Source organism: Notechis scutatus, chromosome 2, assembly GCF_049901735.1.
Source record: "Notechis scutatus isolate UNSWTSFEM ecotype Mainland chromosome 2, rNotScu1.2, whole genome shotgun sequence".
In the NCBI taxonomy this organism is placed as follows: domain Eukaryota; kingdom Metazoa; phylum Chordata; class Lepidosauria; order Squamata; family Elapidae; genus Notechis; species Notechis scutatus.
Genome location: NC_142010.1, coordinates 42,051,153 through 42,066,853, shown reverse-complemented (window position 1 = coordinate 42,066,853; position 15,701 = coordinate 42,051,153). Strand labels below are relative to the sequence as shown.

The 15,701-nt window shown below is 36.2% G+C and overlaps 1 protein-coding gene across 5 annotated transcripts in view; it reads right to left on the bottom strand.

The window, feature by feature from the left end:
* The window catches only part of ITPR1 (inositol 1,4,5-trisphosphate receptor type 1), a 246,074-nt gene that overhangs the window by 75,636 nt on the left and 154,737 nt on the right, over positions 1-15,701 (bottom strand). For 3 of the 5 annotated variants that reach the window (XM_087954609.1, XM_087954611.1, XM_087954610.1), the window contains one exon: positions 637-684. The exons of the other annotated variants lie outside the window; for them this stretch is intronic. In XM_087954609.1, the coding sequence (XP_087810735.1) occupies positions 637-684 (48 nt within the window). The remainder of the gene's footprint in view (positions 1-636; positions 685-15,701) is intronic. 5 annotated transcript variants of the gene reach the window in all.

The window sequence follows — 15,701 nt, the reverse complement described above, 5'->3', positions numbered from 1 at the left end:
TTTCTTTCTTTCTTTCTTTCTTTCTTTCTTTCTTTCTTTCTTTCTTTCTTTCTTTCTTTCTTTCTTTCTTTCTTTCTTTCTCTCTCTCTCTTTCTTAATTTATTATCATTTATTAACCACCCACCCCCTCACATAGAGGTTCTGTACCATGCTCAACTGACAGAAAAGGATAGAAAAAACATGGTTTACCAAGGCTCCAATCATTCCAAGTTAAATGGAATTTTGCTTCTACTACAGTACTTCTCTCTTAATTCATTCCCTGAAATCTAATATGGTAAAGACATTATATAATCAAAGCAACAATGCATTACCAAATAATTCATTGGCCCACGGATTTCTGGGAACATAACTGATTGACTTGTTTTTCAATATCATAAGCAAATCAGAAATCAACAAATTTTGCAGGTAAAATTCCACAGTAGTAACATATTTAAGACAGGAAGAGAGAATATTATTTAAGAACCTGTATAACAACTTCTAAGTGCCCAATCCATGCTTTAAAGCCTCTTTTGTTTTCATTAACTTTTTGAGGGAAAACTCTCATTCTTTAGATATGTATTTTCCTTAATTAAAACAAATATATATATAAAAAAACAAAGCCCTTCTGCAATTTAATCCACTGCTGAAGATACATACCCTTTTTTGATCTTCAAGCTGTCTCTCTGGTAGACTTTGATCAAGCTCCTGGCGAGTATGAAGAGATTTTTTTAAAAAAGATTGGTACTACAGAAATATTAAATAAATTTAAAATAAATAAGTATTGGTCTTATACAATGGTTTATATCACTCAAGAGTAGTACAGGAGGTTAAATCATGTGATAAAAAAAACACAGGAGTGGGCAACCTGCAGCCCACAAATCCCAATTGCCACAACACAATAAAAAAATATGGCCAATTTTGAACAGCACAAATTTTCCAGATAAAAGTAGAAATGGGTATGCCTGAGGAAATCCAGATATATTTCTGTCCTTAAAAATCTCCAATCCTTAAAATTCTCACCAAAAGATCCACTTTTTTCATCATTCATGCCTCTCAGATACCTCACTAGATTCATTCTCAGTGCATCTTGGAGCCCAGCAGAGTGGGTTTTTGTTTAAACTCAAGGATTGCTCACTCCTGAACTACTGAAGGTTTTCATCATTTAACTTTGATCATATTAATGTTTACATTCCTGGTTTGTTTGCTGCTTTGCTTAATAAATACAGAAAAAAAGTTTGACTTATGTAATAATAACAAATGGAAAAATGGCTGCCACCATGCAAACACATATTTTACATTGAACACACTGAATTTTACATACAATTCACTTCCCTCAAAATCTTTCCAAACATGGAAAAATATTTAATTTCTGCCTGAAGAGATATCCTCCTTTCATTGTAACATTTTTTTCTAGATAACGGTAATTTTTTTGTTTTGTCTTGATTATCTTTTAATAGATTTTTCGGGTGAATGATTTTTTTTGTAAGATAATGTTAAAATTATGATTTAATATTCAGTTTGTGAGGTATAGTAAAAAATTGATTTAAAGGAATTAGAAGATGATCAGGCTCAAAACTAATACATAAAGAGTTTTATTGCTGCAAAGATGTTAGATATGTATGGGACATTTGCCTGATACAAAAAAATAACTATATAGAAATCATATAAAATAAAGACCCCAGGATTTAAATCATCTTATTTTTCCTGGTCAATGAATTGTTGGTTGTTCTTTTCCTGGACTTCACATTTATCTTGTCCATATAATAATTTTGCTTGGCCTCCTTCTCTATTTTTGTTCTTACTTCCCCCCTGGAACTAGAAGCCCTACATGGATCTCTTATTCCTACTGTCTGGTCAGGAGGAAATGAAAGAAATTCTACTTTTCCATTTCTACATTTTTGTCTCCCTGGGTGGAGATTCAATTCTTTGACATAAATTAGGGATGATTCATTTATTTTGAGGTATTCTACTATGTCTTCTTCCAGACAATAGGAAAAAATAGGGGTAGGTGGAGATTAATTTCTTATATTTGTCAGGTACTCCCTCCATTCCGAAACTCTCCTCGGCAACTTTCTCCCTAACACAAATCCACTTCCCTTTCTTCTGAGAATCAGAATTCCTGGGAGACACTGAAGCCAGAATTTGTGCCCAGTTAGGTGATTTGGCCATTAAGGTGTTGCAAATACTACTATCAGGTGAGACAATAGACATATGTGTCTTCTGCTGCTTTCCATGACCTTCCCATATCTGCGTAGACTATTTTTAATAGTAGTGACAGAAACTATCAAAAACAGCAGAGCACTCCTAGGAACTCACGATATGATCCAATTGATTCTTGATTTGGTTCTGGGTGGCTTCCCATGAGAAAATGTCTGGAATGGAAGGGAGTCAGGAGAAGAGCTGATGGCTATTACAGGTAGCTTAAAATGAAGAGCTGTGGTGATGCAGTGGTTGGAATGCAGTACTGCAGGCTAACTCTGCTGACTGTCATCAGTTTGCTCTTCAGCAGTCCAGGTTGACTCAGCCTTCCATCCTTCTGAGGTTGGTAAAATGAGGACCCAAATTGTTGGGGCAGTATGCTCACTCTGTAAACAGCTTACAAAAACTACTCATTGTAGAATACCTTATGCCACCATACTTGAAAGTCTAGACCTAGAAAACCTAGAACTACGCTGCCTCTGGTCCGATCTAAATATAGTATATAAAATCATACGTTGCAATGTCCTACCTGCAAATGAATAGTTCAGCTTCAATCATAACAATACAAGAGCACACAATAGATACAAACTCAAGGTTAACCGCACCAAACTTGACTGCAGAAAATACGACTTCAGCAACAGAGTGGTCAATGTTTGGAATACTCTACCTGACTCTGTGGTTTCTTCCCCAAACCCCAAAAACTTTAACCTTAGACAGTCTACTATTGACCTCACCCCCTTCCTAAGAGGCCTGTAGGGGGTGTGCATGGATTGTGCCAACCATCCCTGTCCTATTGTTTCTTTTTATTTTTCTTATAAGTATCTATCCCATGTATTCAAAACTATGTTTATTCTTATACCTGTATCTTGTAAGCGATTGAAAAATCAAATAAATTCTAAAAAATACTAGAAAGAAAGAGAGAAAGGAAGGAAGGAAGGAAGGAAGGAAGGAAGGAAGGAAGGAAGGAAGGAAGGAAGGAAGGAAGGAAGGAAGGAAGGAAGGAAGGAAGGAAGGAAGGAAGGAAGGAAGACCAATACATAAAGGAAGCTTAAAGGGGACTGTAAAGCACTGTAAAGTGATATGTAAATCTAAGTGCTATTGCTATTAAAACAGCAACATTGGAATGGAAATATGAACAAAATTATTATAAGCAAACTCAGCCTCAGTCAATTGTTCTATTGGTAATATACCTAAAACATACCAGAAGAGAACTTCTATGATAAATGAGGTTATGATAAAACCCATAGTTTAAAAAAACATGTTGAATAATAATCAGATGAGCTATTCCAGAAGCAATAAGAAGCTTGGCAGGGCAACATGTTTGATAAGAAGAAACATGAGCCTTGAAACCTGTTCTAACACAAGATCACCAAAAGTCATGACAAAGGAGACAGGAATTTCAAATAATCAAATATTCCATTGGCCAGATATCATGGAAAAGCTGAAAAAAAAAATTTCAATGGAAGGAGCAAATTATTAAAGTAATAAAGGTGAGCTAAAAATAAAAATAAATTCTGGCACAGTTTCCCCCATTCCTAAGAAAAGAGATGGAGACCAAAAAAAGTTCCCTGAAGGTAATCTATCCCAACCCACGCATACAGGTCTTGCTCCTGATGAGTATAGATTCAATCAGGCACAGAGAGAGCTTCCTTTCTGCGTCCCCCCTGCCCCCATGGTTAATAGTCATTTATAAAAACACTGAATAGCAGAGGGTATAGATTGCAACCTGAAGTATGTTATTTGATACTTCTCTTCAGTGACAAGCAGTTGTTTGGTTATGATTTTTCAACCAGTTGTACATCCATCCAATGGTCCACTTATTGTGGAAGTTTCTACCTAACTGCTGGCAAATTGGTCAATCATTGATGGTATCTCGTCCACTGGATAGCAACTTGGTTCTGGACCAAAGAACTTAATCTACAGCCAACAGCACTGCAGTAATGTCTGTATAAAGTGTTTACTCTCATGGTTGAAGCATTTTCCTCCTGAGATGAAAAGTATGCAGGTCTCGCTGCTTGACTTCAAATCCAAAATAGCTATAATTTTCTTCTCTCTAGAAACACAATACTGCATTCGGGAATATAATCCAAATCAAGGCTTAGAGGGTATGATTTATTGCAAACAAGAAGCAAGGCAGAACAGCTGTCTACTGCAGAACACAGAAAGCAAGACCTATAAATAAGTCCTTTAGCAGCCTTAAGATTTAAATCAGAAGCCTTTTCCTCCCTTCTGGTTAATATACTCTTGACTGCTCATTTCCCTGGCTTCAGAACAGATCTACTTATTTTGTGTTAATACAACAGTTTTGTAAGCAGCCTGCGAATGGCTGTTTTCTGATGCATTTATAACTATATACTGAATCTAGAGAATATCAGTTTAGGGAAAGCTCATTTAAGCTATTTTCAATTTTGCATAACATGTCTTTTACAGAAATGCAGTTAGTTTAATACTGACAGCAATTTTATTTTTTAACTTTCTGAAAGATAGCACTTAAACCTGAGACTCATTGTCTGTCATTAATTATATAACACTAACTATAGTTTAATATATGTTTGAATATAACACTAACTATAGTTTAACATATGTTTCAGTCAGAAACAGAATTTCGATTGAGTTTTAGAAAATATTTCAGGCTTTTGGAAAGATCACTGATAATCTAGAGGTAAAAGTGAATGTGAATATCATTGTATTATTATTTAAGACAAATTAACATCTCTTGAAAACAAAAACAAGAAGAGCTTAGACATTTGTACCTATGGTACATTTCTTTAAAGTGAAAGAATGAAAGATCATCATGTTCTTTCAAAAACAGACTGGACAATCATTTGACTGAGATGGTATATGACATCTGTCCTGAGCAGGGCATAGACTAGAAGATTTCCAAAGTTTCTTCCAGCCCTGTCATTTTATGATTCCTGAGTACATCATGGACAGCCAGGAAAACAAACTGATAGATCACTGAATAAATGATTAGGCTTAAATTACCCTATTCCAGACACATTATGCAAACACCCAGCTTTCTGGAAAAAGCTCAATGCTGGGAAATTGGAAGGAAATAGAAGAAGACAAACAAACCAGCAAAAAGATGATGGATTCAATTATAGTGGCTATGAGTACACATCTTGAAAAAAAGATGTCTAAAAGTTGAAAAATGACTTTATAATCAATTAATCCTTGTTTTACACTCCAAATTCCTCATTGGAAGATTAGGATAGGATGGAAATTATTGTGATTAATGTCTGCAATATCCCAGATTCAGGGTGAAATTTCTGATAAACCAAAATAAACCTGAAGTGGTACTTTTGATAAGTAAATACACACACACAACATGCACTAAGGTTTAAATTTCTAGTTTTATCACTGCATAATTATTTTGCAATGATTTTACACTTTTAAAATATTGTACATTAATTTTAATTCATTAGTTTTAATGGTTATCTGCATGGTAGATTCAAACACTAAGAGATAAAACATATAAGGCTCATTGAATAATATCTAACGATTAGTTTAAAATTTCAAACATCCCAAAACACAGATCTATGCTCAACTATAGCTACTCTCAAAATCACCAATATTTCTACATTCTATAAATATAGGTGAATACACGACACAACTCTATACCGTTTTCCATTTCAGGTGACTTAGGCAGCTATTTAAAGGCAAATATTAAAATACAAAACTTTACATTTAAATGCATGGCCAAGACACAGAAGTGAAGATAAATAACATCAAACAATAACAATACACACTGACTAATATACATAAAAAAATTAAAACACACAAGGTAAATGTAATTATGTTCTTCATTTAAATGATACTCTATTAAGAAAATCCGGTACCTACAGGTGTACATAGGTAAGTACAAAGTAGTTTGGTAAAATACTGTACAGATTGAGACAACTTACAAACACTGCTCAGTGAATAAATGAATGTGGCCAAAGACCTCATATTAAAGTAATTTAAAAAGAACGTCTTTAGAGGGGAGGACCTAACCACAAATTATCCTTTTTCAATGGTGAACACCCCCCAGTAATTAAGTGAATCTAATTGGATTCAATGCACAGGATGTGAATGAAAAAATAGTTTTATTGCCAATTAGTTTACATTTTGAAATATTCCCTAACTAAATTTGTGCTATGCTATTCTCCCCCTCCCCAGCTAAAACATAACAAGCGTTTAAATAAATGACATTTTATGTCTGTAAACCATGTAGAATCTAGGAAGAGGGAAATATATGAGTAAAATTACCAAATATTAAATGTGATAAACTTGTTTAGACTATCAGTATCACACCTATTATATAATAATATACATTTATATGCATGTACACCCACACCCACACACACAGTCATCAAATAGTTAGATAGGTTTTATTTATTTAGCTGTTAGATTTATATCCTGTTTTTCCTGTAGGACTTGATGGGAGCCTTTTTTACATTATTTTCCTCAGTATCCACCATAATAATAACCATGTGAAATAAAATGGGCAAGAGAGAATGACTAGCCCAAAATCATCCAGTGAAATTTCTCTAGCTAAAATGAGTTTGATCTACCAAATTCTAGTTCAACATCTTATAGTACAGAGTCCTCAACTTACAACAGTTTGCTTAGTGACTGTTCAAAGTTACAGCACTGAAAAAAGTGACTTTGGACTGATTTTCACACTTATGATGGTTGCTGCATCTCCTGGTCATGTGATCAAATTCAGGCGCTTGGCAACTGGCATGTATTTATGATGGTTGAAGTGTACGGGAGTCACCTGATCACCTTTTGCGACCTTCTGACAAAGTCAATGGGGAAACCAGATTAACTTAACAACTGTGTTACTAACTTAACAATGGCTGTAATTCACTTAACTCTGGGGAAAAAAAGTTGCACATGGTGGCACAGTGGTTAGAATGCAGTACTTCAGGCTACTTCTGCTGGCTGCCTACAATTTGACAGTTTGAATTTCACCAGGCTCAATGTTGACTCAGTCTTCCATCCTTCTGAGGTTGATAAAATGAGGACTCAGATTGTTGGGGGCAACATGCTGACTCTGTAAACAGCTTAGAGAGGGCTGTAAAGTACTGTGGAGTGATATACAAGTGCTAATGCTATTGCTATTATAAAATGGGGGAAAAATTCACTTAACTGTCTTGATTACCAACAGAAACATTGGGCTCAATTGTGGCTGTAAGTCAAGAACTAACTGTACCACACTAGCTCTCCACCTTATTAAATAACATAGTTGCAGCCATTTATGTAGCTAATGAAGGCCTTGTAAATCACTTCAGAGCTGCTTAAGAGTTTCATGGCAATCTCAATGAAACAAGACACTCCTCTGTTGCTATGCAGAAATTTATCATTAATTACAATTTTCAGGGGCAAATGCCTTCATGTGCTCTTCTAGCTACACAAGCAATTCACATTAACGTAGTTCCCATAACAGCTGGGAAACCATCCAATGAATGTCTGACAGATGTCTGCTAATTATGTGACATATACTTTCAAGTAGAAGATGACAGACTGTGTTTAAACAATGTTATGGTAGAGAGACAAGACATACTGGACAAGAATGAGGGAGATCTGAATGTGGATTTAAATATGACAGGCATTATATTAGGCATTATTTGAAGACTTTAAAGATCAAGATTATAAAAAGGAAGCAATCTAAATTTAATTTATTTGATCAAGGTTAAAATAGATGTGTTGTTTATTCTGGCAACCTTTAATGGATTTTTGTTAATCAGGACTGAAACAAGGAGGTTTTTAAAAATGTATGTATGAGTAAGAGATGGGGAATGGGAAGAAGAGATTATTTGCTATGTTTTAAGAAAAGGTTATAGGTTACTAAAATTGTTTATACTTGTGAAGGGTAAAGTCATTTCTATTTTCTTTTTTTTCTGCACAATTTTTTTCTTTTACTTTTTTAGCTTGATTAGTTTTTATCTTTCTAATTGTAATGTTTAATAAAATTACTATGAAAAGACTACAGATCCACAGCTGAATACTGCCAAAGTTGGGTTTTGCTTTAGGATTTTGTGTTTCTTGAAGTTTTATTAACTGCAACTGAACAGAACCAATGCATCTATTTTGTATGTTTAGAATTTAGTGGCAGGGAACATCTTTCCCAATGTTTACAAATATATATTAAAAAGACTGTATTTATCAGAAATTCTTAGGATGAATCCCATCTTCATTGTTTCTGTACTGCTGCTTACTAAGTGTCCTTTTTATTTAAAAAATGAGGAGCTCTTATGGTTAAAATAAAATGTTCTGACTACAAAAGTAAGTCTAAAGATTAAATTAAATAACCAAATTGCTAAATTGCCTTCAGAACTGACTTATATGAAAAAACAAAGCGCAAAAACTATTTAGAAATGCAGTCTATGCACACATCCTGACATAAGCTCAACCAAACATACAATGTACATTTGTTTGTTTATTTCCACCTTTCTTTCAATTTAGTATTCAGTACACCTGAGAATTAAATTAGAAAGTACAAAGTATTTTTTAAAATGCATAAATAAATATTTTAACATAAAATTAATTTGCAAATAAAAATCTGATAAAAAGACCTTAGCAGCTCTTTTAAGTCTCAGAGAATAAATACAAATATCATATTCTTTATTACATTCAGAATGACAAATGTAAAGATAACTATTAGACCAAGCCCCTCCCACCCCCATTTTTTTTACTCCATTCTTTGCGGTATATTTTTACATAAAATTTCTTCTTTGTTACTTGTTATTAGGTACTCCTGAATTAACCTTAACTTTGTCTTTATTAGGTGTTCCTTAACTAAATGCTCATATTACTCTTAACAATGAAGTCCCTGATGTGCTCTGAGCTTGGTAGTTTTCTTGCAGACATTTTACTACCAAACTAGGTAACATCATCAGTACACTAAAATGTAATAAAAGAGTAATGTATAATGCAATATCTGAAAGAAAATGACCAAGCTTAGAGAGCATCAAGGACCCACACTTCAACCCTGAGCTACAAATATTCTCTTTTATTATTACTCTTATCTTTGTATTTCTGAACAAAACTAAATATGCTTAATTATCTAAAATTAGTTCAAGCCTGGTAGTCTCTCCACTCCTTCCAGTCAATTAAGACAGGCATATAAAACAATTCCCAATGGTTCAGCCAGAATGGCTGAATAGCCAGAATGACCAATAATAATAAGAACCGTGGTGGTGCATTCCATGGTTAGAATGCAATATTGCAAGCTGATTCTGCCACTGCCAGGAGTTTAATTCTGACCAGCCTTCCAGCCTTCTAAGTTCGGTAAAATGACAACCCAGATTTTTGGGGGCAATATACAGACTCAGTAAACCACTTAGAGCAGGAATGTCAAACTTGTGGTCCACGGGCCGGATGCATCATGTGCTGGCCCCGCCCCTGCCCAGTTTAGCAAAGGAGTAAAGAGTCCCAATAGGTCACGTGATGATGCCGTGACGCTGTGAGTTTGACACCCCTGACTCAAAGAGTGGTGTAAAGCACGATATAAGTCTAAGTGCTATTGCTAAGTGTTAATAAGGGATTATTGGAATTCAACAATATCTGAAACATGTCATCCATCTCAATTTAGAAGGCCATCAATGTATACGTTATTGAACAAAAAGCAACCTAAATGTATTTATTTATTTATTTGTCAATTGCTTACAAGATAATAGGTATAAGTAAAAACATAGTTATGAATACATGGATACATATAAGAAAAATAAAAAATAAAAGAAACAATAGGACAGGGACGGTAGGCACGTTGGTGCGCTTATGCACGCCCCCTATAGACCTCTTAGGAAAGGGGTGAGATCAATAGTACACAGTCTAAGGTTAAAGTTTTTGGGGTTTGGGGAAGAAACCACAGAGTCAGGTAGAGTATTCCAGACATTGACCACTCTGTTGCTAAAGTCGTATTTCCTGCAATCAAGTTTGGTGTGATTAACCATGAGGTTGTATCTATTGTTTGCTCTTGTGTTGTTATGGTTGAAGCTGAAGTATTCATTGACAGGTAGGACATTGCAATGTATGATTTTTATATACTATACTTAGATCGGACCAAAGGCAGCGTAGTTCTAGATTTTCTAGGTCTAGAATTTTGAGTCTGGTGGCATAAGGTATTCTGAAATGAGTAGAGGAGTGTAGAACTCTTCTTGTGAAATATTTCTGGACTTTCTCAACTGTGTTAATATCAGATACATAATGTAGGTTCCAGATTGATGAGCTGTATTCGAGTATTGGTCTAGCAAATGTTTTGTATGCTTTAGTTATTAGTGTAATATTACCAGAGAAAAAGCTACATAAGATTAGGTTAACAACTCTTAAAGCCTTTTTGGCTATGTAGTTACAGTGGGCTCTAGCACTTAGATCATTAGAGATGAGTACTCCAAGATCCTTGACAGAGTTTGGATCATCAACAAGGTCTTGACTATTCAGCTTGTATTTTATTTTCTGATTTTTTTTGCCAATATATAGGACAGAGCATTTATTTGTTGAGATTTGAAGTTGCCATTTGGTTGACCATTCTGATACATAGTCAAGGTCTTTTTGAAGGGTAGCAGTATTGTCTGTAGTGTTGAATAGCTTTACATCATCAGCAAAGAGAACGCAGTTGCTCTTAATATGATCGCAGAGGTCATTTATATAGAGTATGAAAAGAGTTGGTCCTAGAACACTGCCTTGGAGGACACCACTGTTGACAGGTACAGAATTTGATAGGACGCTCCCAATTTTGACCATTTGTTGTCTGTTTGACAGGAATGCTTCTATCCAGTTATGCAGGTGTCCAGAGATACCGTAAGATTTTAGTTTTAGGAGTAGTTTGTCGTGTACCACTGAATCAAAGGCTTTACAGAAGTCTTTGCAGATTGCGTCTATTGCTTTGCCCTGATCGAGTTGTGTAGTCCATGTGTTTTTTCAGTGTAAGAGTTGCAGATGACATGATAGTTTTTTCCTGAAACCAAATGGTTTATTAGAGAGTAGGTTGTTTGTTTCTAAGTGGAGGATGATGGGTTGGTTAATAATTGATTCCATGACTTTACAGGTGATGCAGCATAAAGAGATTGGTCTGTAATTTTCAACTAGGCTGGAGTCTCCCTTTTTGAAGATGGGGATGACCGTGGCTTGTGACTATAGTTTTGGCAAGGAGCTGGTACTGAAAGATTTTTCAAAGATTATGCTTAGAGGTTCGAGATTATGCTTAGAGGTTCATTTTTTTGGTTGACTCTCTCTCCATCACAATTTCAGATAAAAATAAGTTCTTTTACAAAGGTAAATTATAAATATAAAATTAATATATGTATAAAGTTTTCCCATTTTATATATATTACTCATTTCAGTTCTTTAATATAGTCAAGACAATATGGTTTGTAGAGCTTTCTTGAAGTTACTGGAGATAACTCAGCAACTTCTTCAGTAGTATGGTCTCACGTAAGAGCTAAACACCCTAAAAACAACACTACTATGTTAATGGACTTTAAGTGTTAATTTACATATTTTAAATCAGATAACAGTCTTTTGATTCATAATGTATTTAGAAAAATTTCAAATAATTTTGTCCTGCAGAAGGTTTTGGCTCTCCTATTTGTTGAGAGACTCTTGCCCCAGTAATAGATTTCAGAGATACATACCGTATTTGCCGGCGTATAAGACGACTTTTTTGCCCTGAAAAAGATGCCTCCAATTGGGGGGGTCGTCTTATATGCCGGGTCGTCTTATACGCCGGCAAATAGTAATTGGGAAGCACTGCGGCTGCCGCGGCTGAGGCACTTTTTGCCACCGTGGAAGCGAATCCCGTGAAGCCGAAAGGAGCAGCCAGCCTTCTCCCAGCTCCCAAGGAACGAGGCTCGCCGCCCGAGCTCGCTGAGGTATCCGGCTGGGGCTGTCAGGAGTTGTTACGCTGGCGCGGCTCGCGGCTCCAGTCCGCGTTGCCTCGGGAAGGGAAAGGCAAAACCAGGAGCCGCTGCTGCCATTGCGGCGCCGCCGCGGCTCTTCCTTTTGCCTTTCCCTTCCCGAGGCAACGTGGGACTGGAGCCACGCTGAGCCGCGCCAGCGGTAACGACTCCTGACAGCCCCAGCCGGATACCTCAGCGGAGCCCGGCGTGCGAGCCAAGTTTCCTTGGGAGCTGGGAGAAGGCTGGCTGCTCCTTTCGGCTTCACGGGATTCGTTTCCACGGTAGACAAAAGTGCCTCAAAAAAAAAAAAGTGTAAAAGTGGAAGGCGTGCGGAAGAGGGGGCGAGTATATAACAAACTATATTTTGAGTGGAAATATTTGGGGGTCGTCTTATACGCCGGGTCGTCTTATACGCCGGCATATACGGTATATATAGACAAAAAGGTTTTAGGAAAGACCATTGTTCCATATTAGCCAATGACTAAAACAATGACAAAGAAAGCATCCAAGCAAAAATATAAACTATAAGTATGGATTAATTTGCTAAAATACGGAGCTTTAAATGGGGCTTTTCTTACCCCATTCCCTCTGCAGTTTTATGAGAAAGAGAAATGTAAGATTTTCCCACTACTTAAATACAACTAAAAATATCCTCCAATTAATGGAACAACCTTCATCCAGAGATCATGCTGGAACTAATTTTGGCACCCTTCCAAAAAACTGCCAACAGAGTTGTACTATAGAGCTTTTGAGAGATGATATTGCCCAAAGTGGGTTGACACCATTCTATTGTAATGTTTACTGCTGTTTATTTTAATTTTTCATGTTGAGTTTGCATTGTGGCTTTTCAACTTTTTGCAATATTCATACAAGGATTTTCCATTCTGCAAGAGCAACTAAAAGAGAAAGAGGAAAATGCTGACCATCAATTTAATAGTATAAGTTATTATGCCTACAGCTTGTGAAGCAATGGTACAAGTTTGCTTTAAAATAAGGATTCTCAAATTTTGTGGAACAAGGATCCCTAAAATGATACATGGCCTTGTATTGCATACCCCAGAAATAAAACGAATGCTTTCATGGGGGTTAGATCTATGCTAGGGAAAAAGCATAACTTCCTTCTAATAAATAAATAATATTAATCTATAATCACTAGTTCCCTATTTTTGAGGTTTCACAACTTTCCATTGAGGGTTTGCATGGGTAAAATAAAGAAGACCTGAGTATTTCTGGACTATCGCTTGCTTTGTCAGCCCAATCAGCTTTTAAACAAAACTAGACCCATCTCCAAACTTGCAAGACTTCCTCCAGGGGATTCTCAATTCATAGTTTGAGAGCTGCTAAAACATGTGGTTTGGAAAATATGGATTGGAAAATTCATCTGTCTAAATCTGTCTCAAACTATTAGAACATTCCACCTTCAATCCGTGTACCAATGCATTTGTTTTACTGGGACCTGGCTGTACAAATACAAGGTAATCACAAGCCTGATTCATTCTTCTTTAATTTAGGGTGAACTTTAAAATGAGAACAGTATATTCTTAAAGGAGTGCAATTTGAATAGCACACCTGGAGTTATTCTCATATCCACTTTGTGGCTCTGCCCCAGCTTCCTTAAAGTATTGATACCCAGCAAGCTTGCAACTTATCTAGGGCTTATCTAACTTTTTTATTCTGAGTCATCCCTGTTACTAATATCTGTGTATTGCCTGGATACAGAGCCTGTATTGCATGGAACAGCTTGCCCTTGGAAGTTGTGGGAGCACCATCACTTGAGACTTTCAAGAAGAGATTGGACTGCCATTTGTCAAAAATGGTGTAGAGTCTCCCGCTTGGGCGGGGGTTGGACTAGATCACCTACAAGATCCTTCCAACTCTGATTATCTGTTATCTTATCTTTCTGCCTCCCTATTGTATGGTGGTGTACAATAACTATACAGTTAAAGCAACTAAAGGGTTTAAAAGTCAAGTTAACAGAGATGAATTACATATTTTCTTACAAATCATTAGAGAGACAGCCCCTAAGGCAGGTAGGCCTTAACTTAAGCAATTTATGTCTAAAAATCACTGCTTCACTTGAGACTGGAAAAAAACTGGGCAATCACCACGTGTCTTTCAGTGTTGGTGAATACTACTGTGCACTGCTTGGCAAACTTTGTTTTTTTGTTTTTTAAAAAAATTAAATACACATGTTAAGACTCGGTGTGCCTGTCAGTAACTGAGAAAAATATACAAAGAAACTCTTTGCCTCAGTCTGATGTGCATTTCTTTTTCTTTCCCACTCATGCGGGGAGCAAGGAATAGAAAGCTTCCCTATGTGAAAGAACTGCAGTCAAAATTACCAGGCAGCAAAAAATGCCCCCTTACACCTTCTCCTCTGTGAGAGTTTTCTTTGTTATCATAATTTATTCTGTCAGGACTCTCTTCTACAGGTAAAAGGAGACAATAGTTTATAGGCAAACAGTAACAGGGAAACGTTATTTGTTTGCAGACGATGATAGCAGAGAAGGCTAATAATGTCTAGGCTGCAATCCACTGTATTCAGGAAAAATCAATCTGGGTATATTTTACCCTAAAATGTTTCTCTTTAAAAAAAATTCCCTCCTGCTTCCTAATGTTCTTTACTTAATGCAATCTTAACTGACCTGGATCCAGGGGTGGTTTTTTTTTTTTTTTTGGGGGGGGTTTGGGAGGAAATCCCTCTTATAAAGTAGGTTTTTGCATATGCTTTGGGCACAGCTCTTTCGATGCTTCTTTAGCTTGTACTAGCCCTTTATTTTTAAAAAAAGAATTAACAACCACTCAGACGCAGTATCTTCCAGTGCAGTCTGGGATACTGACAGCCAGAGTCTGGACTGAACAGTAAACAGCTCCACCACATTCTATTGGCAATTACTGCTGAAGGTCACACATCAGCAGAGAGCCTAAATTCCAGGGGGAAAAAAGCTGCCTCTTATGTAACTGCTGCCTGAACGCTGGCAGATGTCCAACAGTGCAGTTCACCGCAATGTAGGAGGGAAGGAAGGGAGGGAGAAAGCTAAGTAGGACATCTTTCAGTTTCTTCAGCATCATCAGGGTGCCCCCTTCCGGCAAAGCTTAATTGTTAAGCGTTACGGTGAAGTAGCGTGTGATAAATGCCACTTTTATAAATAAACTCTTTCTAAATAAATAAATTAAAAAATACAGGCTATCTGGGATAAATGCATGAGCAGGGTAACGATGATTCTATAATAGTTGTGCTCTTGACGTGATGTGCTTGACACTGTAGCTATGCAATCTAGTTCGAGGCCACAACAATATTGAACATAGTAAGTTTTTTAAAAAAACTGTACATGGTTAAAAGGCCTATTATGAAAAAGAGAAAGGTTTGGCTAATAAGTCTTCCTTTTCTCTTTCTGAAAGAGCTATAAATTTCTTGTTTGGAAGAACAAGTAATTTCCAAACTTCCTTTACTAAGTAAGTTTGTGGGAGAGATTGAGAGAGACAGTATCTTATAATTTAATACTGTTTTGGTACCTTCAAGAATTCTTGAAACATTCAGATGAATAAAATTTAACAACTTTTGCGGGTGCTGTGTTTGAGAAGTACTGTATTATATATCTTGACTAGTTCAAAGAATGAAATTAAATATTTCTACCC